The sequence below is a fragment of the Cyprinodon tularosa genome, unplaced genomic scaffold, assembly GCF_016077235.1.
Source record: "Cyprinodon tularosa strain WSP-4 unplaced genomic scaffold, ASM1607723v1 ctg463, whole genome shotgun sequence".
Classification (NCBI taxonomy): Eukaryota; Metazoa; Chordata; class Actinopteri; order Cyprinodontiformes; family Cyprinodontidae; genus Cyprinodon; species Cyprinodon tularosa.
In genome coordinates this window covers 300,500-326,328 of record NW_024039189.1, presented here as the reverse complement: position 1 = coordinate 326,328, position 25,829 = coordinate 300,500, and the positions used below count along the sequence as shown (strand labels likewise).

Here is a 25,829-nt window from a genome sequence, read left to right as displayed (position 1 = left end):
ACATCCTTATACAAACTGGTGCTTAATTGTGAAAGGAATGAAAAAAAATCATTTTTTTTTTATAACCCATACACAGTAAATCTATTTATGGTGTAATTATATCTACAAGTCTTTTAGGTTCTCAAACAGCTTTGCAAAGACTAAAAAAGTTGTCCATCCTTCCGTGAAACAGGTGTGCACCTGTGAACATAAATGTTTAATCTTTAGTTCATGCTGTAGGTCCTCTTTTACTGCTTCCAACAAATTTTTATTCAAAAATCGACTCTGCCCAGCTCCGCTGTCGCAGCTGAAGAACGGAATAGCACAATGATTCCATCACCATGTTTAATGATAAGTAGTGTGTTCAATGTTATTCTTTTGCCACAAGAAAGCCAAAAAGCCCCGTTACAAATAGCAGAAATTCATCAATCTTTTGTTTTGTCACCTCACAACTATACTATATTCTGTTTAATCTATTGCATATAAAAGACCAGTGTGTGTAGTTACAATGTCAGCAACAGTCATTTGGATTAAAGAAAAAATAACTCAAAAGTTGAGCAGCAGGACGGTGGGTTGGAATGCTGTGAAGGGAAAGTTTAAGTGGTTAAATCCCTTTCTATACTCTAACCCTCACGTACCGCTGTGGATGGATGGAGGAGAGCACAAAGACCGCTAGGATGACATCCAGGCTCTGAGGAGGAAAAGGAAAAGAGGTCTCCTCCTTACAAATGTCATGGACAAAGGCATGACAAACAGAATCATCATAGTCTGGATGGTCCTATTAAAAGGAGAAGAAAGTGGGTCATATTCACTTAATTATCACCACTTTAAGATAAAAAAATATATGTATTTTTTCTCTTTAGCCTAAGACCAAATTTTTTCACATTTTGCATACACTATATATATATATATATATATATATATATATATATATATATATATATATATATATATATATATATATATATATATATATATATATATATATATATATATATATATATATATACCCCATAACAGTGATTTAAAGATTAAAAGAAATGTAATGCCTACAGGGATTAAGTTTGAAATACCGAAATGTATTTAATGCTTTGTATAAAAGCTTTTTGTAAGTTGTGCATATTTCACCCTCCAAACATGGTGAACCTCTGTCCTGGTCTGAAATCAATGGTTCCTCTTAGTAACTGTGAATGGGTTTTTACATATTGAAATATTTGTGGTCATGTGAGCTATGAGTAATACTTGTATGAATGAAGATGTGTATAGATATGTATAAATATGTATGTTTATATGTAAATAAATGTATTTTCACCTAATGGACTTTTGGAACAGTATGGCAAAGTAATTTAAATAAGAATCTTATTTAATAGTATTGCTGCTGTTGTGGACTATAAAAAGGTATAGAGGTGTTATTAATTAAATGTAAATTCTTTATAGCACTTTCAAGAAATAAGCACCAAACTATACATATATCTGTTTTGAGTTCAGTTTAAGTCCACAAAGACAGAGCAGCAGAATTTGCATGTTAAATTTGAATACAATTTTTTTAAAGGTTTTTCTGAAATAAAGTAATTTATTTTTTTATCCTCCAGCTTGTAACAGGCATCCTTTATGGATTGCATTTAGCTCCACGTATCTCACATGTAATTTGATCAGTTTCCTCATGTGTTCTTCAATAAAAGCCTATTGCTACTATGGTTGCCATCCTGTTTCAATAGGAAGGTGTGCAATGTTACTATTCTTGCAACATTACATTTTACATATACAGTTTATTTTTTGTCTCATTTATCAGAGCCTCTCCTTCCATGTGTTGTTCTTATGGCTTTCCTATGCTGATCTTTACATTAAAGCCAAATTCATGGAGGTAATAGTTGATATCATGTCAACAGATTCTCCCAACTGAGCTACTGACCTCTACAGATCCTCCAGAGTTAACATGAGGTTCTTGGCTAATTCTGTGATAAATGATTCATAATCCGTTTCCCTAATAATTCCTTATGCAGCCTTTGAGTTAATTACGTCTCAGTAGATTTGCAGTTGCATCATGCTCTTTCTACTTTTGTGTAATGACTTCAAACAGTAAAATAGTGGAAGATAAGGATGTTTTCATCCTTAACTGTGCTTTAAACTTCTCCACAGATTTATCCCTGACAATATACCGTATCACACAGGTGGGCTATGGGATAAATAACTGACTGCTACAGGAAGCGAGTAGCACCAGCTTTTATTCTGAAGGGTCTGAGTGAAAGAGTCTAAATACAAACCCTTTTCAGAATTTTATACGGAGAATAAATAAATCATGCATCTTTTTCTTTCGCACACAAAATAATTTGCTGTTTTGTGTTGGCCTATCACACTATCACACATGGATGTTTCTCGTTCTGTGTTTATTAAACAAGTTCTGCTGTTAATCTGGGTTGAAATAAGCATCTCTATTTAGTTTTCAAGATGAAGAGGACACTTAATTGTTAGCTCATTTAGATCTAGGTCACAGTGACTACATCGTCTTTTGTTTTTAATTCTTACCTTAACCAGCTGAATGGCACGAGGGGAGAAGTCACAGCAGTAGAAAAATGAGTCTGTGTTCCTGTGAAACATAAGAATCAACTCTGAATCTACTATAACATCAAAATTAGGTAAATAATGCTGAGACCTTTTGTAATATTTTCTCACTTAAATTTGGGACCATGCTTTCACTTTAACAAAAGATAAACAATGACAGCATCAGGAGCTACATCTGTTTTTTTGTTCACATTTAAAATGTATTCTTATATAAAATGCAAAGACAAAAAACATGGTTGTTTAAATTCTTTGTTTTGAGTCGGATGATGGTAAAGGATCTGTGTGTTTGATAAAATTTTGAGGCCCATTTTGCAATTCCTTTATTTGGATTTGATTTTTTAAACTAGAGATAAACAACATATCAGCACCAGCTGATATTAGTAATTTCTAATGTTTTGGAATAAGTTCTGACCCCAATTTCAGAAAAGCTAAATTCAGCCTGGCTTGAATAGGAGATCTAGCATGAGGAGTGCATCCTGGCTTCATCTGCTCCACAGATGAAAACTCAAGACTCCACGGGTGTGGCTACATAAAGCCGGGTGTAAGTAACCGAGATAAATGCAGTTTTTTTCAAAAGGCCAAGAGATCAATTACAGATTTATTGATTCTGCAATCAAAAGTGGATCGACTAAATACCTAAACAGCCTAAAATACACATTTCATAACCACTTCTCTCTGAAATGAAAACCTGACAATTGAAGAAGTTACTGGTTATCTTTCTCAAATGAACAGCTATTAATCTAAATCCAACTATTTAACAATTTTATACTATATTTCTATATTATTATTCAGCCCCTCCATGGTACAGGGGTTTAAGTCTTTGCCTTCAATGCTGGATACTTGGGATTAAATACTTCATAAAAGTAATATGATGGAAAAATGTTATTAATCAGCAGATAATTTTTTATAGAGTTACACCTTATCAATAGCATCAGGGAATTCTGCATTAAAGAACGAAAGCCGTAGTCCACCTGTTCCAAAGTTTATTTCGTGATGTTTTGCCTAATTCAAACAATGTTCCTAAACTGCAGAATCCCTACTTAATGTAGATTATTATTATTATTATTCTGTGGCGGATAGCTATGAAGATGTGCATATTATCCTTTTAATGCCAAATTCACACTTCTAATAGTGCATCAAACAGTGTCTTTGCTAAGATGTTCAGCCTCTCTTACTGCATACGAATCTGAGGCCACAGGTCATCTGTATAATGATGAAGGCATGGCTGTGTTCTGCGAGGTGCTGAATTTTGGGAATCTTTTGGAAAGTAGTCTGCAGAGGTAGCGGATGTCCCAAGAAAAGCAGTAACGCTAATGCAGTTAATTATCTGGAACAATTCAATGTATGTGTTTCTCTATCTCCTTCAACACAACTGTCTATTAAAGAACCAATAGTCTTAAAGGCCTTTTTATTAAGCGTAGAACAGCAACCGTCCAAAAACACATCAAACAGTTCCAATGTCGACACTGAAAATTTTAAAATTCATAATGGTATATGCTACTGTAACAATGTTAATGAAAATTAATTGACTATATAACAGTATTTAATAATAGTCTAAGAAAGAAATGCTGCTTTTTTTTAAACCAAGTTGCGGATTCATTTGGTCCGAGTATCTGAAAAATCCTGACTTAACCCCTTGTGTTGGTTTTGTGAAATAGGCTCCTGTACTTTACTCGGTATAAGTAACACACATCTATTACCCTTTAGCTGCCGTTTTTTGGTCCTTCTGGAAGGAAGAAGTTAGTTGTTATATAATTTATAGGTAGTTTGAGGCACTAAACAGCACTCCAGCAGTGAACGTTGTTCCACACCGGGAACAGAAGGCACTCTACCTTGACACAGCTAATGTGTGGAAGACTCTGAGGAGAGTCAACCCAAGGAAGGCCCCATGCCCCGATAGCATACCTGGTCGGGTGTTCAAGAGAGTGCAGGTCACCTAGCTGGTGTCCTAACAGACATTTTTAACACCTTTCTGGTCCAATCCATAGTGCCAGCATGCTTTGGGTCATTTAATGACTACTGGCCTTTCGCACTTACTCCCATCATGATGAAGTGCTTCGAAAGGCTGGTTAAAGAACACATTGTCTACCCCAACATTCGACCCATTCCAGTTTGCCTACTGACAGAACCGCTCCACTAAGGACACAATCTCCTCTGCTCACCTTGAGCCTGGCACTCCTGGAGGAGTAAAATTATCAATGACCCCTCACACCCCCACCATGGACTGTTCTCCCTGCTGCCTTCAGGGAAGAGGCTTTGCAGCATTCGATGCAGGTCCAGCAGATTCTGCAACAGCTTCTTCCCCACTGCCATCAGACAGCTGAATGTTGAAAAAAAACTCTAAATCAAGTCACAGACTCTGCACCACACTGATAACACCAAACCAAAATATTGCATATCTGCACCATATATATTCGTCTTGAAATGCTCTGAACTTCCATATCAATGCATTTTTGCACCATGTTTTTTCTCCCACACTGTTTACGTTTGATCACTGCTGAACTTTATAGAATGGAAATGTTCATTCACTGTCTGAAAGTTGTACAAAACAAAATTTTATTTTGCATACACTCTGTAAATATAAAATGACAATAGAAGTTGTCTAAGTTGAGTTTTGTTTGAGCATCTCACAGTTATAGTGATGCAGCACATGATTGGGGGGTTTTTAATAGAAGAATTTGAAAATATTTAGTATATAATTTAAATAACATAAAATATAAAGCCTTATAATATTTGATAAAGATATCAACCCAAATCATAATATTGATGCTTTGTTTTTTAAAACTAGGATGTCTATTAAGAAACCTGCAGCAAATTTGTCCTTTTTTATGTTCAGTCGTTCCACTTTATTGAAAAATAAAAGCAATTTTTTCTCAAATAAAACTACATGTTAGATCTCAGAATTAAAATTTCAAACTATAGAAAAGGGTAATTTCGCTCACTCAGCAAATCTGTACACAAAAAAAACAGTTGTAAAACTAATTCAATCTAGAAACCTTTAGAAAAAGTCAAACCTTTAGAAAAGTCGTAATGTGCAAATAAGTAGAAAATATGACCTACTTTATGGCATTAAGGATGGGAAATACACTGTTTCCAACTCCACATCCAACCTGGGGAGAGAAAAGATAAAAAGCAAAGTTAAAGCAGCTGAATAAAATCATAAACATGTAAAGCTAAGGAAAAGGACAAGCAGGAACATTACAGTAGGTGGACAATTATAAAAACCTCCAAGATCCTAAAAGATGTTTGCTGTCCAGGAAAAAACGAGGCCTCTGCGACCACTTCATTTGGCTCTGGTGTTGGTTCCTGGAAAAAAAAAGAAAAAGAAAGGTATCTGTTTTATGGCTGCGCTGAATGCCATCATTGTGTTGACTGTGTACCGTTCCCAGTCCGCCTGGGAGCTGCTGCTGTTGCTACCTGATGACTGAGGCATATATTTGTCCTTTTTTCCACAGATGAAGGAAGCAGCTCTGGGAACTCTAAAAACAGCCACCTGCGATCTTTGAAGAATTTATCTTGATGCACCTCATAAAAGTGGTCCCAGTACTGACAGGCATTTGTGACAAATTTACCTAAAGGGAGGAAACAGAGTCAATTTAAAAAAAAAAAAGTTGGTTCTATAATACATAAGTGGTTATTTGAAGGTAATTTGAATGTATTCATAACCTTGTTCTGTTAAAGGAAGTCGTAATCTTGAATTTTCTTCTGCCCTCTGCCGAGCAGCCTCTTTGTCCTCCTCTGTCCACTGCACATGGTCCCTAACAGCAGAAGCATTACAAATCTGACAGAAAAGACTTTCTATGTATTCTCTAAAGAGTAAACAGCGGCTGTACGAATCATCACTAACCACATGTTGTGTTTAAAGATGTCATCAGGGTTGGTCAGAACTCGTGAACCCAGAGGAGCCGTTGGTCTTACATTGGTGCTCTTTAATCTCACGTGAAATCGAAGGAGAGCAGAAGCCTGTTTGAGCACAGAGAAGCTCCACTGCTTATGCATTTACCCTGCAAAAGATCAAAGGAGTTTGGTTATGTTTATTTTATCGTGAGAGACAAAAAAACACTAATAATAATTATTAGAAACAATATACCATCAAAAAAGGAGCAGAATACTTATTGAAATCCCTAATAATGGTGTACCAATGCCACTAGAATACATCAATGTTTTAATGCACATTCAAATTAAATTTGTTTTTTGTCTTTCTTATTAGAAAAAAAAACAGCCTTTAATTCAAGTATAATTATCCAGTTGGAGAAAAGGAGAGAAATAACAGACTTTAACAAATTCTCCGGTGTATCTGTATAGGCAATCACAATTTTCCTAGCACAAATGTCACAGAAATATTTGCCTATTTATATTTTTAAGTTGGTTAGAGTCTCAAAGGTTACTATGACACAGCCCGTCTGCCTTAGCATGCATGATGAGTCATGTTTATCTTGCCATAACACACAGTGATCAGGAAAGAACATAAATAAAAACTGCAGAGAACTTCAGCAAAAAGTTGCAAATAAAGAGTTAGGGAGATTTGTCAAAGAAAACAAAAACATTTTTTTCCTGTTTTACCATCAGAACTCCAAGCATAATTTGGCTCCAGTTAGTTTGAGATTTTCAGCTACAAACAGTTGAAGTGGATTGGTGGGAAAAGATGTATAAATACTTGTAAAATCCCAATATTAGGCACAGAGGAGGAACTATAATGATGTGGATCTGTTTCTCTGGGAACCTTTGAATTACCAGGACATGGCCATTAAACAGTTCTAACAGTTTATTAAGGAAAAGAAAATTAAAATGAAAATAAAAGGTAGGCAGACAGTGAAAGTACCATGCCTTAAAGGTTGTTTGTGGGAAAACATTTTTTTAGGCATCAGTAGAGTAATACTTTCTGCAGGATTCTTTTTTAAAACTTTAAAGGTATAGGTGATGATGTTCTTTTTCTGGGTGGATCATCAAAATGAGTGGTCCCCCTAATTGTCAATCATTCGGACGATATGTTTACGTAAGGCCGTCCTACTTGCTCGTCCCCATTTTGACTAACTGGTGGTGAGTCTGACATAGTGGTAAAATTGCAAATCTTCTTTTTGAAAGCAAGCTAGTATGAGTGATGCAAACAGCAATTTTTAAACATAGCGTGCATGAGGAGAAATGGGCTCGTGCATGCTCTCACATGTGTTCGATAGGCGTTCCCTCTTGGGAGCAGGTACAAGGTTGTGCATGTAAATATTTTAAGACGAGAGGCTGGGTCTTTTCAAAAATTTGTGAAAATCCTCCAGTGGCCATCATGAGCCATCCAACTTAGACAGTTTTGAATGACTGTCAGGAAAGGTTAAAGGTACAAACAGGGTTTGGGTGGACAATAAAATGGCTGGTTGAGAAGGTCAGCGTGAGGAAATTAATAATATCCCCTACTGTTCCTCTTCCTGAAGTTTCTCCTTGGTCATTTGAAGAGTATTATGTAGGTTTGCATCTCCTTAAACTAAAGCAGAAGGAAGCCTTTGTAGGAGTGAGTTTACGGGTCTGCAGATTATTTGAGACCCGTCAAAATAGTCTGTTGAAGTGTGTAGGAGTCTCTTTTGTTATCTCAGATGTAAATATCGTATCAAGTCGTTGAGCTAGTGATAATTTGTCTGTTTAAACATGAGAGCTAGTTGCATTAATGCTGGCACTATAATGGGTAGAAGAGGCAAATCTGGTCTCAGTTATTGTTTGTTCAGATTCTAGCAGAGCTCTGATTAGTGTTCAGGAAATATATTCAGAATCCAGACAATATGTACTTTTTGATATTGTTCACAGTGTTAACAGAATAAAAAGACATGGGGTGCAGGTTACTTTGTTATGGGTTCCAGCGCACATAGGAGTGGAGGGAAATGAGCTGGCAGATGTATACGATAAAATACCAGCACAAAAAAAAAAAAAAAAAAAAGTGGAAATTAGCATTAAATACAGTAAAGCAGAAATTAAATCTATAGTAAAAAGGTTGCTAATGAAGATTTGGCAGGGAGAATGGGAAAGAGAATGTAAAGGAAGACATTTATACTGAATTCAAAGGAAGGTCAATCAAATAAGGAAGACAAGTAGAAATAGAATGGAAGAGGATATTATAACAAGGGTGAGACTGGAACACACAGGACTTAATAATATACTCCATATAACAGTGAAACATGTAACAGGGAACTGTGATTACTGTGATGAGCTGGAAGATATATAACATGTGCTGATTCAGTATAGACAATATCAACAATGGAGAGATATGCTTTTAAATACATTTGATCAAGAGAAGATATAGTTTAATGTTTTCAGTTTACTACAATTAATTTCAAGACAGGTTTTATTTAAGTTTTTTTGTTTTTAGGAAAACAGGTTTATATTGTAGGTAAATTATATTTCTGATCCACACTCCTATTCAGAAGGTGGCGGTGTTGGTTGCCATCCGCCAATATAAACATAAGAGGTCGGAGGTCTGAGGACAGGCAGGAGATCAGAACTGAGCAGACTAAGAAAGGTAGGATAATCCAGAGGACGAAACCATAGCCGGTGTCGAAGACCTGCTCAGTAGTCAGGGCCAGGAGATAAGAAGTTTGAAGAGGTGCTGAAGGGTGATCCAGCATAGAGTCGGGAAACAGGTCCAGGTACAGTTAACATACAGGCAGAAATCCAGCAGGAATCCGAAGACAGGTCAAGTAAGGTTCAGAGGCAGACTCAGAGGTCCAGAGGCAGAACGGGTCAGATTCAGGCATTCAGAAATACTCTGGTATGGTAGAGGCAGTGTTGGGAAAGTTCTCTTTCTACGTGAACTAGTTTAAAGTTCAGTTCACACATTTTAAAATGAACTAGTTCAGTTCATAATTAAAAATTTTGAACCTAAGTTCGCAGTTCCAAAAAATGAACTAGTTCATAGTTCTGTTTTTTTCTCATGTATTGCTCAATTACACCATAGCCTACTGTAGAACCATAGACAGCAATTATTTTATCAGTTGTAACATTGAAACTGTGTGTCAGATTTCATCTTCATATCCAGTTTTGAGTCCTTATCCAACCAGGGTTTACATTAGCATTGAGGGGACAGATTTCCCCATTGTTGCTTTAATGCTTTGTTGCTGTCCATTCACTTCACACTAGTAGCAGCTGCAGCTTTCACCCCTACAGTATATTCTCAAAAACATCAGGAAAAATGTGCTGCTTGAATGGTCTTTTTTATGAGGAATAATTAAAAGAAAAACAGGAAAGTAGTCTTTAAGGTGCAATTGTTTTTTTTATTTTAATATTTTTTTCCATTTGAAATTCCATTTCAGTACATATGCCGTTTCAGATTTGCTTTGGATGTTACTGAAGTGCGGATTTTTTTTACTGAAAGCCGGCGGGCAAAGTTTGCAGAGAAATGTAAGATTGTTGCCATCATCCTCCCCGACCACCTGGTCATAAACCTGTTTTAAGTGATCATACTGCTGCTTTGTTGCCTCCATGGTCGCCTCCATGCTGCTGTGGCTTCCACGCTGCATTTTGTTTTGATGACACACGCAGCTGTAGGCTACGACACTGGTAGCTGGTGTTGCCAGATTGGGTGTTTTTCCCGCTACATATTAAGGCCTGTTTACGGTGTGATTTAGCCGGGGTTTCGCCTGGAGGGCTCTATAGAAATTTGGCAACTTATTGAACGAAGTTGAACTGAGAGAGCATGCCGTTCACAGACACCAGAATGAACGAGTTCACAATAACGTAATACAGTACGTTCAGTTCACGTTCACACAAAATATGAACGAGTTCATGAACTTACGTTCAATGAACGCATTCAGCCACAAAACTGGGTAGAGAACTCTCTATAAAGGCTCGAAAAATTTAGCACTGATGGCTGGTTTGAAGGTTGGTTAAATAGAGGCTGATGCAGATGGATCAGATAAGCAGTCATGAGACCTGGGCAGAGATAGGCAGTTGAATGAAATAAGTAATCAGACTAGTCCTCCGCGCCAAGATCATGACAGTCTCCAGGCACATTAGCCTGTAAAGCTGTCTCTAACTCGAGGGGAAACAGTCTTGTAGGTCAATGTAATGTGTCACCTTTCAGTCCTAATAGTCTGGCCAATGGTCAGTGGTCTGGTCCGTTCTGTGAACCAGGAAAGGGCCGATCCGTCTCAAAGGTCAAAGGTATCAACACAGTCTGAATTTAAAGAACTAAAAGAAGACCACTTCTTGTGTTGTCTGCCCCTTTTTCAAACAATAGTAAATGAAATAAGTTCTTAAAGACCTCTAGATTGAAATTTGAACTTTGTCACAAACCATGGAACTATTCCATAATTTAAAGCTGATATATATATATATATATATATATATATATATATATATATATATATATATATATATATATATATATATATATATATATATATATATATATATATATATATAAATATATATATATATATTTTTTCCTTCATTACTGTACTTGGTTGCTCCTTATCACTTTTGCCCCTGCAGAAGTCCAAACACGTTTCTCTTCAGCTGAGGAGGGAAGGAAGGAGTGTGTGTATGTCAGTGGTCTGCAGCAAAGTGAAAAGAGGAGACACAGAAGCTGCGAGCTTTGCTGCAGCATCTGCTCTGTTTTTTCCACGAGACACAATATCTGTGGAAGAATAGTGTGCAGATATTAGGTAAGAAAATTGCATCCAAAAGATCAGAAACTTGCTTGGCATTCAAAATGGCCCTTCTATCTGATTTCAAGATTGAACAATGTTTCCAAAGCAATGCGAAATCAAAAGCCACCCAAAAAACATAACTGGAGTCAGTATAAATAGCCACCGTTTTCCCTTAACTCAACATACAGGCTTCTGTTAAAGCAACACTTTCAGCAGCCCTGTTCTGACTAGACAGTGTTTGTTTCTCAATACTTAAACCTGCAGAAAGGCTGTGAAGGACTCTTCCAAAAACAAAGACAGACAGTTTGGAAATAACACATAATGTCATGAAACAATCCCTGAGAAATAATCTAGATGTTATGAGAACTATTTATTTTATCCCAAACAATCACTATAGGATAAACAATTCCCTCTCTCTATTAGATACGCTGTGGCCTTGCAGCTCCTGATGTTGCAGTCACTTGGTATTGCTATGTCAACCACAACGGCTTTCCTCTGCTTTTTGTCCACCACCACAATGTCTGGTTGGTTTTCCATTACCATTCAGTCTGTCAGTAGCTGGGAGTCTCACAGGATATTGGCTCGGCCATACTCTACCATCTTTGGGGGTGTTTCCCACTTTGACCTTGGGGTTTCCAGCCCATACTATACACAGATGTTCCTGTACACTATTCCAGCCACTTGGATATGGAACAACAGTGCAGAAGACGCATTCTGAGGGTGTGCTTGTTTTTGCCCCAAAATCACCAGCAGATTTTTTATGCTTCCGCCTTTCTGCCTGCTCTACGGTACTCTCCCTTCTCTTCTGACTTGCTTACATTTTTATATTTTTTACCTACTTATCGCTTATCTCTGTACTATGTGGTGGGAAAAACAAATCTATTAAAAAATTAATTAATTAACTCCCTTTTACACACACACACACATATTACCCTATATCAACTATCACCCAATGCATGTGCACTCCCCTCTTCTGTTTTAGGCATGCTTTCTGAATGGCTCCAGTTAGGCTCAAGCCTAGCTAGCTGTTCAGTCTGTGCTTCCACTCAGGTCTCCTGCTCCATATCCTCCTCTATATGCGCACCTGCCAAAGCAGGCTCCATGCATCAACAGCTGAGGACATGAGGAGGGAGAGGAGCATCCATCACTGATCAATACATCAGAGTTTATGTCTAGAAAGTCTGAAAAAGACTGAAAAAGTGAGGTGCTGAAATGACAATTAGACTGTATAATAGAATAGAAAGTATGGCCTGCATTAATAAGTTTAATCTGGATTTATTAAATCTAGATTGCAGGGTTGAAAATGCTTAAAAAAATACTAACAATATAAGAACTGTGAACCAGTTTCTAAGGACAGGTGACTCTTTTCCACTCCTTGGTTCCATCCTTCATCCCCTGTTGGCTTTACATGCCAATCTGGAACGAATGAGATTGACTCACAATCAAAGGGTAGCCAATGCATCTTTGTTCATTTTAGAAACATGCTTAACCCCTTACACCCTAAGGGGGTATAAATAAATTTCTGCCTGACAAAAACACACAAAAGTAAATAACTTATAGCCTCACAGCTTTTAGATTTAAGAAGAAACTTTTGGTACCTCTGTAAAGGTAAGATGTCATAGAATGGTTTTCTGGTGTAAGCACCATTGTAGCTTTGACCCTGCCTGAAATATTAGGGACAAAATACAAAATATTTTGCATTTTTTGAACCTCGCCAAAATTTTCTTTGAAATAAGCATTGCAAAACACTACCAAAATATTATTTATAGCACAAAAAAGTAGTACAGACTTTTAAATCTAAATGTTGTGTAAAAATATACCAAATTTGGACTCAATCAGATGAATCATATTTATTTTAGAATGGTATTAGTGAGAAATTTCTTAGGCGGAGAGGCCATTTTGGCATTTATCCATAAATGTCACCAAACTGTGCCAAATGTGTTTTTTACATCAATACTGGGGGTTTGTTAAAATTACGAGGTCACGTAGCAGCTGGACCCACCGGTGGGTCCGTAGGGTTCTAGGGGTTAAACAAAAAAATCCTTTTGAATTATATTTAATGCTATTAAGTGTTTCATACCTTAAATAGAAACCACAGCGGAGGACTTTACATGATCAAAACTCTCTCAGATATGTATGCATATACAGTATGTAATGTATTTGATGTCTCTGTAAGTCTGTAGCCTAAAAGTAGTGGGATCTAGGTTTGGTGCTCTTGGTAGTAGGAATTATTTTGTTAGTTGTGGCAGCAAATGGGCCCCTGTTCATAAGGTATAAATAACTTCTGGGGTGTACCATACTTGCTTGTATGCTTTTGTATTCTAACTGATTTGTGAACTGGACTGAACGGAATACATACACTTGGCCCGCTGTGTACCGGCCCTGCCCATCGGGCCTGGTGCATAGCCTCATGCTCTTCAGGCCACCTAATCTCTCTCAGATAGCTCTGTTAACAGGTACAGATCTAGATCTAGGGCCAGGGGGCGATGGCCACCACTACCAGGTGATTTTTGTACCCATGTGGATTTAATTCATCCTCTGGCACAAGCAATTCTACTCTAAATGTCCTACTTTAACATTTAAAAGTTGGTAAAATAACCCCCCAAAAAACTACAACAATAATATAGTTAAAATATTTAAAACAATACACTACAAATAAAAGTTACTAATACAAAGTTCTTGCTCTTTTACAAATCCGTTTCTGGGTTTTATTGGGGAGAAATTGCCTCTGCAGTCATCTAGGAGTTTTCTATGCAATCAAAGATAAAGAACTGCTCAACACTTTTGTTTTATATACATATTATGTAGAACTAGAAATTCCTTTAAACAGCACCAATGTATAAATATATGTGTAGCTTAATAAGCAAAGGACCCATAAAAATCTAGTCTGTCTTCAGTGATTTTGGGGGGGAAATACAGATGTTGTGCACGTTCATTTTCTGGTTGGCTTGACAGTATATTATTTTTAGCAGCTATTAGTTTTTAGCCATCCCTCAGTGCACATTGGTCTCTGCCTCGACATCCCTATGTCAATTTTCTTAAAACACCATTGGGCTGGTAAGAATAAGGAATCATCCCGCTCCCCATCAATCTCTCACAGTTGCTTCTTGTGATCATCCCATGCATATGGGCTAATGTGTCCAGAGTGCATGCCTAGTATTTTAGGCATGCTCCTGTTGTTGCCCCGGCCTCGATCCAGTCCACCATCTTCCTCTACAGATGGATTTGGACTAGCCTATCAAAGTCCATCAATGGGGTTCATGATGACATCTAGGTCAGTATGTCTTGCTATCCTCCTCGGAACACCTGCCAAAGCAGCCTGCGTGCGACCACAATCACGGTGATGAGGATGCAGGAGACTGTCCTCATGGATGAGATACCCAAGCCAGCCTCAGACTTATTTTCTTTTTCAATGCCACAACCTCAACTTGTGGTGTGAAGGTGCATCCCACAGCTGTTGAGTACCATAGTCTGATATATTGATCAGTGGTGGATTTCCCTGATCTGCCTTCAGTTTGCATTATTTACTGGGATGCCAGCTGGCAGATCAAATAACATCCATCACTGATGAATACATTGGACTTTATGTCTATCAAGTCTAATAGGGCCAAAATAGCGACATGTTCACTAAATCACCCTTTCACAGAATGCTACACAGCCCTACCGGTTTCCATTGGGTCTATTTTGATCAATAAATCAGCTTTAACACAGTAGACTTTTAAGCCCCCTTTAATCAAACGAGTTTAGGATAGGAGATATGCAGTTTTGACTAGTGAAAACTAAATTATGTCATGATTTTCTTAAGAGATCTGACCCACATGCAGTAAACCACTCAGAGAACCAGGGTAAAGGTTTGAACAGGTTTATTGATAAGGATTGCGGGGGTTGGATTCAGGAAACTCAGTGTGCTGGTGAACCGGAACTGGAAGAGGGAAGGGAAGTATCAGCGGTTAGTTCAGGATCTGTGGGAACTTTGAGCGATGGCTGGAGAGACAGAGAAAACGGGACTCACGTTGGTTGAGAAGACAATGAGTCGATGCAATCAGCTGGTTTTCCTTAGAAAACTTTGAATCAATTTGACTGTATGATCTGGTTAAACTATAAAGTGCCATGAGATGACTTGTGTTGTGAATTGGCGCTATATAAATAAACTGAATTGAAATTGAATTGTATGTCTCTCCTTCCTATCTCAGTAGCTAACAGTGGACCCCTGTCGTTCCACACCAAAGAAGAGACTTGGCTCAAATAAAAGCTTGTATGGTCCTAGAGCAGGGGTAACCAATTAAAAATCAGTGGGGTCCAAATAAAAAAATCAAAACCCAGTAATTCAATTCGATTCAATTCAGTTTATCTGTATAGCGCCAATTCACAACACATGTAATCTCAAGGCACTTTACAGTTTACTGAATCTCTCGGTCAGATTGATTAAAAGTTTTCTAAGGACAACCAGCTGATTGCATCGACTCATTGACTCAAATACAATCCCTCACACTAAGCATGCATGTAGCACAGTGGAGAGGAAAAACTCCCTTTTAACGGGAAGAAACCTCTAGCAGAACCAGGCTCAGTGTGAGTGGCCATCTTTTGAGGCCGACTGGGGTTCAAGGAGACAGAAGCAGAGATACATAAGGCATCACACAGCCAGGCAGACGAGCTCCGAGCCAGCTCCCATGTCAGAGTAGGGCTGGGTATCGTTCAAATATTTTCGGTGCCGGTACCAATACGGATACCTCAGTGAAGAAGAACAGTTGCAAACAACTCAGTGTCTAATATTCACTGTTACATGTAGGCGTGACCACCTATGTATTTTTCCTGGATGACGCAATCACGTTAAGTGTTACAGCCAATCACTGAAACTTGGCACCGAAAGACGAGGCATGTTTCGATACTCTGTAGAACCGAAGCATTTCGGTCGGTACCATAAAAGAACCGATGTTCGGTACCCAGCCCTATGTCATAGGATGAAGAGATCACACATCCAGCCAGTCGCGGTCAGAGAAACAGGACTACACTGGAAAACAGGCCGATCTCCAGCATCTATAGACAAGGGTGTTGATGGAAGCAGCACAGCTGATATTTCTCTCCAGGATGGCGCCACAACCAAACAGGAACAGACGAGGCAAAGCTACTATGAGAAAAGCAGAGAGAGCATAACGTTAGAGATTGAACTAACACATTCTGCAGAGTAGGAGAATAGAGAGAGAATGAAGCAGAATGATACATACACACTCCAGATAAAGAAGAAAATTATATTTTTTATCAAACATCTTTACTTCTGACATAGGTATAGGTCCCAATATTGAATGCTGGGAAACTCCATGTTTGATGTCCCCAATTTTTGGGGATTCAATATCACAAGTCAATCAAAGTTTAGCCTTTATTCTCATTCTGTCCCTCTCCACGACCTGTTGGCCTGATTATTCAGTTTCTGTTGACATGACTGTTGCCAGTCGTAAATTTAAATGTTATGGTTACCACTCCTTTGAATGTAGGAATATTCTAAAAGGTAATAAATTTTCCTCAATATTTCAATCAATCAATCAATCAATCAATCAATCAATCAATCAATCAATATTCACTCAACAAAACAGAGTGCATCACTAATGCACATCTATATGAGTGAAAAGGATCAGGAAGAAGAGAAACCTCACGAAAAGCTGAAAAATCTTTTTCTTATCATGACCACATTTTTTGCCTTAAGTGGCAGAAATAACTGAAGGTAGTATGATTTCAAACGTAAAATTGTGCAACTTCTTTAAAACAAATATGCATTTCATTGCATGGCGTTAAATTATGGAATATAGGCCATACGCTAGCTTTTCTATCATGTCATCCCGTTCCAGTATTATGGGTAATAAAATCTGTTTATATTAGGGTTGTCAAAAGTATCGATACTCAAAAAAGTATCGATACCAAAATGTTGTATCCGGATACAATACTCATTTTTAAAAGTATCGAGACAGTGCCACCACCAGTGGCACCTAAGCAGTCATTCATTTAAAGTGCAGAATAGAGGAAAATGCACTTTCTGAACACTGTGTGATTGAATAATTCTGTGCACTTTTCAGTTTCAGACTTTTTCTGTAACAGGTGCAGCTGCTGAGAATTATTTTTGTTTCTTAACCGGTTTGGCTAGCATCATTGTTATGTGTGCAAAGCGTAGCCAAGGAAGGAAAACTTTATTTTAATTTCATACGTTTTTTATCAAGCTTGCTTAATATTGTGCACAGCATACAACCTCAAAATATTGTTTTTATTGTTTATTTTATTTATTTATTGTATTTTATTTATTAATGAAAATATTTCTGTAGAATTTTGGAGTCTTTGTTTTTATTCTTGTGGTATCGAAAATGGTATCGAGTATCGAATATTTTCCTTAGTATCGGTATCGAGTTGAAAAGTTTAGTATCGTGACAACCCTAGTTTATATACAGTAGTCTGAAAATATATCACACCAGCAAGCTTACATTAAGTTTCAACACGCAGAAATCCTGCAGTATTAAACAATTCGAGCGTAAAGTTGGAACTAATTTTCCTTCCGCCATATGGAAATGATGTGACTGTTGCCGTCCCACATATAGTTCTGACAAATTCAGTGCGTACCAGATATAGTTCCGACCAATCAGTGCATCGCGATTACTACACCACGACGTCAGTGGTGAGGCCGGCATGTAAACAAAGATGGCTGCGCCCGGTAAGCGGCGGTGTTGATCGCATGATAAAGATACAAATCCTGCTTGCTGCATGCACATATTTTCGATACAATTATCTAATATCTGTGTTATAACTAGAGCTAGATGGGACACCTCAGAAAAATCGCAAAAGAGTGGATTTCGCTGAAAGGGAGAGAGTGCAATGCCGTGTTGTCGATCGCACACAACTTGGTAGAGAGTACAGTGAACTGGAAACACTGCTCTACTATTGTCCCTCCTGTTACAAACGGCTTACAGACAAACGGCAAATGTTCTACGCCAGAAAAAGACAGCAACAAACACAACAATCAGCTGTTAACAGTGAGTGCATTCACAGTATTGTTGAGATCTTGTGTAGCCTCCATAAATCTGAATATAGGTCATCAATTATGCATTTTTTGTGCCATCATCATGATCATGGACCAGATTACGTACCTATTGCATGTGTATTTTTCGATTGGCTTAAAAAGGCGGCAGGTAAGACATGTGTGTATATGTTGTGGGATTTTTTGAATCATTGTCAAAATCTTAGCCTGCCACACAAAGATTGTCCTTCTGATCATGCTGATACTGATCATTATTGACACAAATATATAAAGTGAAAAAGTGTAGGGTAGCAAATAAGACTACACTACAGTGAATGCTGTTGTTTTGCCTTTGAATTTGTAATGAAAAAGTGCATGGATCATAATGGCAAACAGTTTGTTTTGTTTTATAGTACAGCTTCAGTTAGTAAATGATTTCACCTTTGAGAATTATGGCTGTAAGCTATTCATTATTCCATCTTCAGTTAAATCTTTACCGGGTATTACTGTTTCATTTCCAGATAGTGCTGGTCCTTCTCCAAAGAGATTGCGTTCAAAAGATGACATACATGGCAATTCTACCTGAAATCTGTTTGATTTGCAAGAGGAAGGATCATTTCATTACACGCCAGGAGAAGGACCTCGCTGCAGCAAACAGAAAGGGGCGGGGACGGACCTTTCCGTCAGTCCCATACCTTATTTGGAAATGGGACTATTGCATTCCGGAAATGAAGGGGGCGCTATTTTCATAATCACTAGTATAAATGCCTTAAAGACGCGGGGTTAAGAGGAAAGGAAGAAGAAAGAAAGAAGTTTAAAAAGATTTTGCACTGGTGTTCGGCACACGATCCATAATGCAAAACCCACAAAATCAACAAAAGGTAATTTTACCTTCTTAAAATTTTTTTCACATAGTAAATTAATACGCTTTTCTAGATTCAGTTTTTTAAGAAAACCTTCAATTTGTCCTTTTTAAAAGGTCCAGAGAAGAACTACAAAAGGAGAGAAAGCAGAAAAAAGTTAATGAGAGGGCAAAATGTGAGGTAAGCTGTAGCTAAAATTCATCACTTTGTTGTTTTAAGTCATAGAATTTGTATTATGTCCATTCACAGTGTACTTTTGTTCTATGCTTATTTTTTTAAGTCTGAAAGAAAATCAGTATAGAAGAATTAAAAGGGTTGAAGCAGTTTTGATGTTATTTAGATTTGCATTCATCTTTCACTTAGAACATATCTGTATTTTTACAGACTCTGTGTGCTGATGACCACACCTATGCCAAAGGAGCCGAGGCACAAATCTAGGTTCATTTTTAAATTTACACATACACTATATTGCCAAAAGTATTTGCTCACCTGCCTTGACTCACATATGAGCTTAAGTGACATCCCGTTCCTAATCCATAGGGTTCAATATGACGTCGGTCCACCCTTTGCAGCTAGAACAGCTTCAACTCTTCTGGGAAGGCTGTCCACAAGGTTTAGGAGTGTGTTTATGGGAATTTTTGACCATTCTTCCAGAAGCGCATTTGTGAGGTCGCACACTGATGTTGGACGAGAAGGCCTGGCTCTCAGTCTCCGCTCTAATTCATCCCAAAGGTGTTCTATCGGGTTGAGGTCAGGACTCTGTGCAGGCCAGTCAAGTTCATCCACACCAGACTCTGTCATCCATGTCTTTATGGACCTTGCTTTGTGCACTGGTGCACAGTCATGTTGGAAGAGGAAGGGGCCAGCTCCAAACTGTTCCCACAAAGTTGGGAGCATGGAATTGTCCAAAATGTCTTGGTATGCTGAAGCATTCAGAGTTCCTTTCACTGGAACTAAGGGGCCAAGCCCAGCTCCTGAAAAACAACCCCACACCATAATCCCCCCTCCACCAAACTTTACACTTGGCACAATGCAGTCAGACAAGTACCGTTCTCCTGGCAACCGCCAAACCCAGACCCGTCCATCAGATTGCCAGATGGAGAAGCGCGATTCGTCACTCCAGAGAACGCGTCTCCACTGCTCTAGAGTCCAGTGGCGGCGTGCTTTACACCACCGCATCCGACGCTTTGCATTGCACTTGGTGATGTATGGCTTGGATGCAGCTGCTCGACCATGGAAACCCATTCCATGAAGCTCTCTGCGCACTGTTCTTGAGCTAATCTGAAGGCCACATGAAGTTTGGAGGTCTGTAGTGATTGACTCTGCAGAAAGTTGGCGACCTCTTCGCACTATGCGCGTCAGCATCCGCTGACCCCGCTCCGTCAGTTTACGTGGCCTACCACTTCGTGGCTGAGTTGCTGTCGTTCCCAAACACTTCCATTTTCTTATAATACAGCTGACAGTTGACTGTGGAATATTTAGGAGCGAGGAAATTTCACGACTGGATTTGTTGCACAGGTGGCATCCTATCACAGTTCCACGCTGGAATTCACTGAGCTCCTGAGAGCGACCCATTCTTTCACAAATGTTTGTAAAAACAGTCTGCATGCCTAGGTGCTTGAATTTATACACCTGTGGCCATGGAAGTGATTGGAACACCTGATTCCAATAATTTGGATGGGTGAGCAAATACTTTTGGCAATATAGTGTAACTAGTAATTTTGATTTGTGTATCTTTATGTGCAAATGAGACTAAAACCCTAAATGATTTTTTTTTTTTTTTTTTTAATTAAAATTCATTATTTGGACAACTTTTTTTTTATATCATTAGAGATGAAAGGATAAGATACTGAGAGATATAAAGTATTAATTATTGTTTAATGCTCTTCACCATGCAGGTAGAAAGGATACCGCCAATCTTACAGGTAAGATTCATTCATAATCATATGTATCATCCATTCTTCCTGTATTACAGTCTTGCAATGCACCTGTTTTTTATTTTGTTTGTTTTTTTATTTTTTTATTTTCAGATGCGGAGGAGAGGAGAGTACCCTCGTTACTACTGTGATGGCATACCTGGACTTTGCCCTGAGTGCCAACATTGAATTCAAAGAAAATATAAGTCGCTTTCCACAATCTGTCACATATTGTTAGTTTTTTTTGTGACATGCCATTTGAAATCGTTTCTGATAAAGAATATTTACCTTTTGACTTGTGCAGTCCTCCTTTTTCATAATGTGTTCTTTCAATATTATTTACATTTTTGAAAGTTCCTTTTGTTGTAGCTCAGTTGATTTACATCATTTAGTTTTCATAGAAATGGTTTTGTTTCCACAAAGTTACATTGTGGCTGTAATTTGTTGGAGAGACAGTAGAACCAATAAAGTAGTTGTAAATATATTGTAACAGCGTTGTTTAACAATTGGAAAATTTTAAATGCAAGCAAAGCTAATAACTTGCAATATACAATGTTTCCTATACATTTTTGAACAATGACTGGAATCAATACAAATTTTCTTTACAAACCTGACATACAGACAAGTTGTTTATGTTTTAACAGTTAGAATCAACTTGTTTTATGTAATAAAAAATAAGTTGCAGAAACATATTGTTCAGATACAAACATAAGATTAATCGAGCAAAGCGAAGGTGTAATCAGGGTGGAGGTGATGGAAGCTCAGGTGAGGAGCAGTTGCACACATCAAGCTGGACTTTATGAAGGGTGAAGGACTTGAGACCGGCGCCGTTAGGCTGGGAGGGAGGCACCTGAGCAGGTGATTGGCTGAGCAGGTGAGATGAAGACAGACTTTATTCAAAAAGGTTTTCATGTAAAAAAAATATCATTCTCTCTGGTGGTTACCAGTACAGTGTCTACTGCCGGGATCAGAAAGTTGAAGATTATTGTCAAATGAACTTTCTAAAACCTACTTTCTGTGCGAGTCTTTCCAGGTTGAGGCTACATTTAAGGTTTTAATTAATCACTTTGGGTTTTGCTACAATTGGATATTCATGTTTTTGGAGTGCAGTTCATGAATTTATTGCAATTGATAAAATTAATATGGTATTTCTAAATGGAATAGTGGGACACCTTGTCAGTTTACTAGTTGAGCTGGAGTCCTTATAGGAGATAATAATTGAGCCAGGTCACCTGCAACCAAGTATATTCTAGTTACCGAATGGCACTTGTTAAAAGTTCAAAAGTCCTTTGGTTTGTTTGTAAATTATATTCACAATGAGAATAATAAGAAAAAATATTTGGCAAATAAACAACAAAAGTGCACCGTGAATGGACGTACTAAGTTGGCCAAAATTGTCGACTAAATGTTTTACAGACCAAACCTCTTTTCCATCTAGTTCTTATTAAATAAGCCAAAGGCTATTATATTTTAGATTTTAACTTATTTATTTTAAGAGTACCGTTCACAACATCAAAATATATTATTTGAACTTCAGCACCAGCATGTACAGGTGCTGGTCATAAAATTAGAATATCATGAAAAAGTAGATTGATTTCAGTAATTCCATTTAAAAAGTGAAACTTGTATATTATATTCATACATTACATACAAACTCATATATTTCAGATGTTTATTTTGTTTAATTTTGATGATTACAAATGACAACAAATGAAAATCTCAAATTCATCATATCAGAAAATTAGAATATTACTGAAGACCAATAAAAACAAAGGATTTATAGAAATGTTGGCCAACTGAAAAGTATGAACATGAAAAGTATGAGCATGTACAGCACTCAGTATTTAGTTGGGCCTCCTTTGGCCTGTATTACTGCAGCAATGCGGCGTGGCATGGAGTCGATCAGTCTGTGGCACTGCTCAGGTGTTATGATAGCCCAGGTTGCTCTAATAGTGGCTTTTAGCTCTTCTGAATTGTTGGGTCTGGTGTATTGCATCTTCTTCTTCACAATACCCCATAGATTTTCTATGGGGTTAAGGTCAGGAGAGTTTGCTGGCCAATTAAGAACAGGGATACCATGGTCCTTCAACCAGGTACTGGTAGCTTTGGCACTGTGTGCAGGTGCCAAGTCCTGTTGGAAAATGAAATCTGCATCTCCAAAAAGTTGGTCAGCTGCAGGAAGCATGAAGTGCTCTAAAACTTCCTGGTATGTGGCTGCGTTGACCCTGGACCTCAGAATACATAATGGACCAACACCAGCAGATGACATGGCACCCCAAACCATCACTGACTGTGGAAACTTTACACTGGACTTCAAGCAACGTGGATGAAGTGCCTCTCTTCTTTTCCTCCAGACTCTGGGACCTTGATTTCCAAAGGAAATGCAAAATTTACTTTCATCAGAGAACATGACTTTGGACCACTCACCAGCAGTCCAGTCCTGTTTCTCTTTAGCCCAGGCAAGACGCTTCTGACGCTGTCTGTGGTTCAAGAGTGGCTTGACACAAGGAATGCGACAGCAGAAACCCATGTCTTTCATACGTCTGTGTGTGGTGGTTCTTGAAGCACTCACTCCAGCTGCAGTCCACTCTTTGTGAATCTCCCCCACATTTTTGAAGGGGTTTTGTTTCACAATCCTCTCCAGGGTGCGGTTATCTCTCTTGCTTGTACACTTTTTTCAACCACATCTTTTCCTTCCCTTCGCCTCTCTATTAATGCGCTTGGACACTGAGCTCTGTGAACAGCCAGCCTCTTTAGCGATGACCTTTTGTGTCTTGCCCTCCTTGTGCAAGGTGTCGATGGTCGTCTTTTGGACAACTGTCAAGTCAGCAGTCTTCCCCATGATTGTGTAGCCTATAGAACTAGACTGAAAGACCATTTAAAGGCTTTTGCAGGTGGTTTGAGTTAATTAGCTGATTAGAGTGTGGCACCAGGGGCCATCAATTTTGAACCTTTTCACAATATTCAAATTTTCTGATATGATGAATTTGAGATTTTCATTTGTTGTCATTTGTAATCATCAAAATTAAACAAAATAAACATCTGAAATATATGAGTTTGTATGTAATGTATGAATATAATATACAAGTTTCACTTTTTAAATGGAATTACTGAAATCAATCTACTTTTTCATGATATTCTAATTTTATGACCAGCACCTGTATATCTGTTTTCTTAATCAGCGATGGACTGGGGATCTGTCCAGGGTCAGCAGCCTTCATGACCCCACTTGAGGATAATTCATAAAAATTAATGGATGGATAAATGTGCTCTTAATGTAATGTACATTTGTCTCCAAAATATTGATTTTATTTTATTTTTTATGACTTTTGTTAGAGATATATAGGGTGTAAGGATAGATAAATACATCTCGATAATGATTCCTTATTGTTGCTTATTTTAGATTGTTTGTTACTAAGATAATTTTAAATAAAGATTTCAAAATAAAAAAGGGACATACCACGTGACAGACATGCCACGTGACATATCACGTTTTGTAGCCTTTTCTTTACTGTTTAATTAGTATTTTTAATGTTGAAAGTGTTCTTGGGTGTTTTGAAAGGCGTTGTCAAATAAAATACGTTATTATTATTATAATTATTATGAAACGGTCGGTACAGAAAATAGTGTCACTAGCGCCCCCGTCAGTTCCGGAATGAAATGGTCCCATTTCCATATAAGGTATGAGACTGACAGTGGTCCGTCCCCGCCCCTTTCTGTTTGCTGCAGCGAAGTGTACTTCCACGCCAGGGGAAAAGACTGAAGGACAAGTTAGCTAAAGCAGAAACGGCAAATTGTGGTAGGTTTATATCTTGTATTGTACTTGTGCCATTCATCGTCGTGCTCTGCAGGCAGTGATATCTGCACCGTCATTAGGGTGGCCATGGTTGGAACATCCATGAAAAACAGCTTTCTATCAATTGGATGACCAATGATCCTGCTCCTAAAGAGGAGCTGAAACTTATAAGCTATAAATGCAAAACAGTACAATGTGATATTAAATGATGTTCATGTAAGTAATCTAACCTTAAATGTACAGAGTTGTGTGGGTGCAAGAACTGTCAAAATGTTACCGGAGAAGAGGAAATTCTGTCTAGTGATGATAGCATTGATGATGATGATTATTGTACAATCTAGTCTGAAGATAATGAGACATTTGACACCGACCAATTGACATTTAGACCATCATTGACATTCATAATGATGCCTTATTAGACGTTGTAGAATTTGCAAATATTTTCTTAATATTAATATTTAGTGCAGTGAGCTTGGTGAGGCTTGTGAAAACCACTTTTCTCAGTATACAATGTCGGAGAATGTATTGATAAACCTGCTTGTAATTTTGTTTTATAATGCTGTACATAATTTGGATAATAAATATAGAGTATATGCAACATATTTGTTTTTAATTTTGTTCATAATCTAAACCTGATATGTTATCAATAAGAAAAATTAGATCCCGCTGTGTACTTGTTTAAATAGCACTGTGTTGGAAACAATGCTGCTTTAGATTTTGAAATAAAGATTTCTTCACAACAGTTGCTCATATCCTCCTAAGCTTTCATATTGGACATATGTGGGAATGTTCGCATCGATTGTGAAAATGGAAGCGTTTAGCTTTATTGAGATAATTGAAGTTAAAGATGCTATTATTGGAGGACAAAAATTTCAGGCATTTTCCAAATAAGTTTGAACCACTGTTCCAATCCGGCCCATATTTTAGGGATGGAATATTTGTAGGACCCTCCATAGATCTACCAAGTTTGAAGAGCGTGGCTTTATTACTTTTAGGGATAATTGGAGTCAAAAATGCTATTAGAGGCCAGAAATGCAAAAATCACATGGATTTTCCACATAAGTTTTCTCTAGAACCACTGCTCCAATC

General features: G+C 37.8%; 1 protein-coding gene and 1 long non-coding RNA gene across 2 annotated transcripts in view; one reads left to right on the top strand and one right to left on the bottom strand.

The window, feature by feature from the left end:
- Positions 1 to 25,829, bottom strand: part of mettl8 (methyltransferase like 8) — a 40,839-nt gene that overhangs the window by 1,686 nt on the left and 13,324 nt on the right. Inside the window, exons 2-8 of the mRNA XM_038301226.1 lie at positions 6,389 to 6,545; positions 6,208 to 6,299; positions 5,959 to 6,113; positions 5,767 to 5,847; positions 5,602 to 5,651; positions 2,506 to 2,566; positions 618 to 757 (exon numbers count right to left, since the gene is read on the bottom strand). Of these exons, the coding sequence (XP_038157154.1) occupies positions 618 to 757; positions 2,506 to 2,566; positions 5,602 to 5,651; positions 5,767 to 5,847; positions 5,959 to 6,113; positions 6,208 to 6,299; positions 6,389 to 6,540 (731 nt within the window). The 5' untranslated portion in view covers positions 6,541 to 6,545. The remainder of the gene's footprint in view (positions 1 to 617; positions 758 to 2,505; positions 2,567 to 5,601; positions 5,652 to 5,766; positions 5,848 to 5,958; positions 6,114 to 6,207; positions 6,300 to 6,388; positions 6,546 to 25,829) is intronic.
- LOC119793925 lies at positions 18,803 to 19,462 on the top strand. Its single transcript, XR_005282150.1, has 3 exons — positions 18,803 to 19,046; positions 19,145 to 19,208; positions 19,413 to 19,462. It is a non-coding gene; the product is annotated as an uncharacterized LOC119793925 (long non-coding RNA).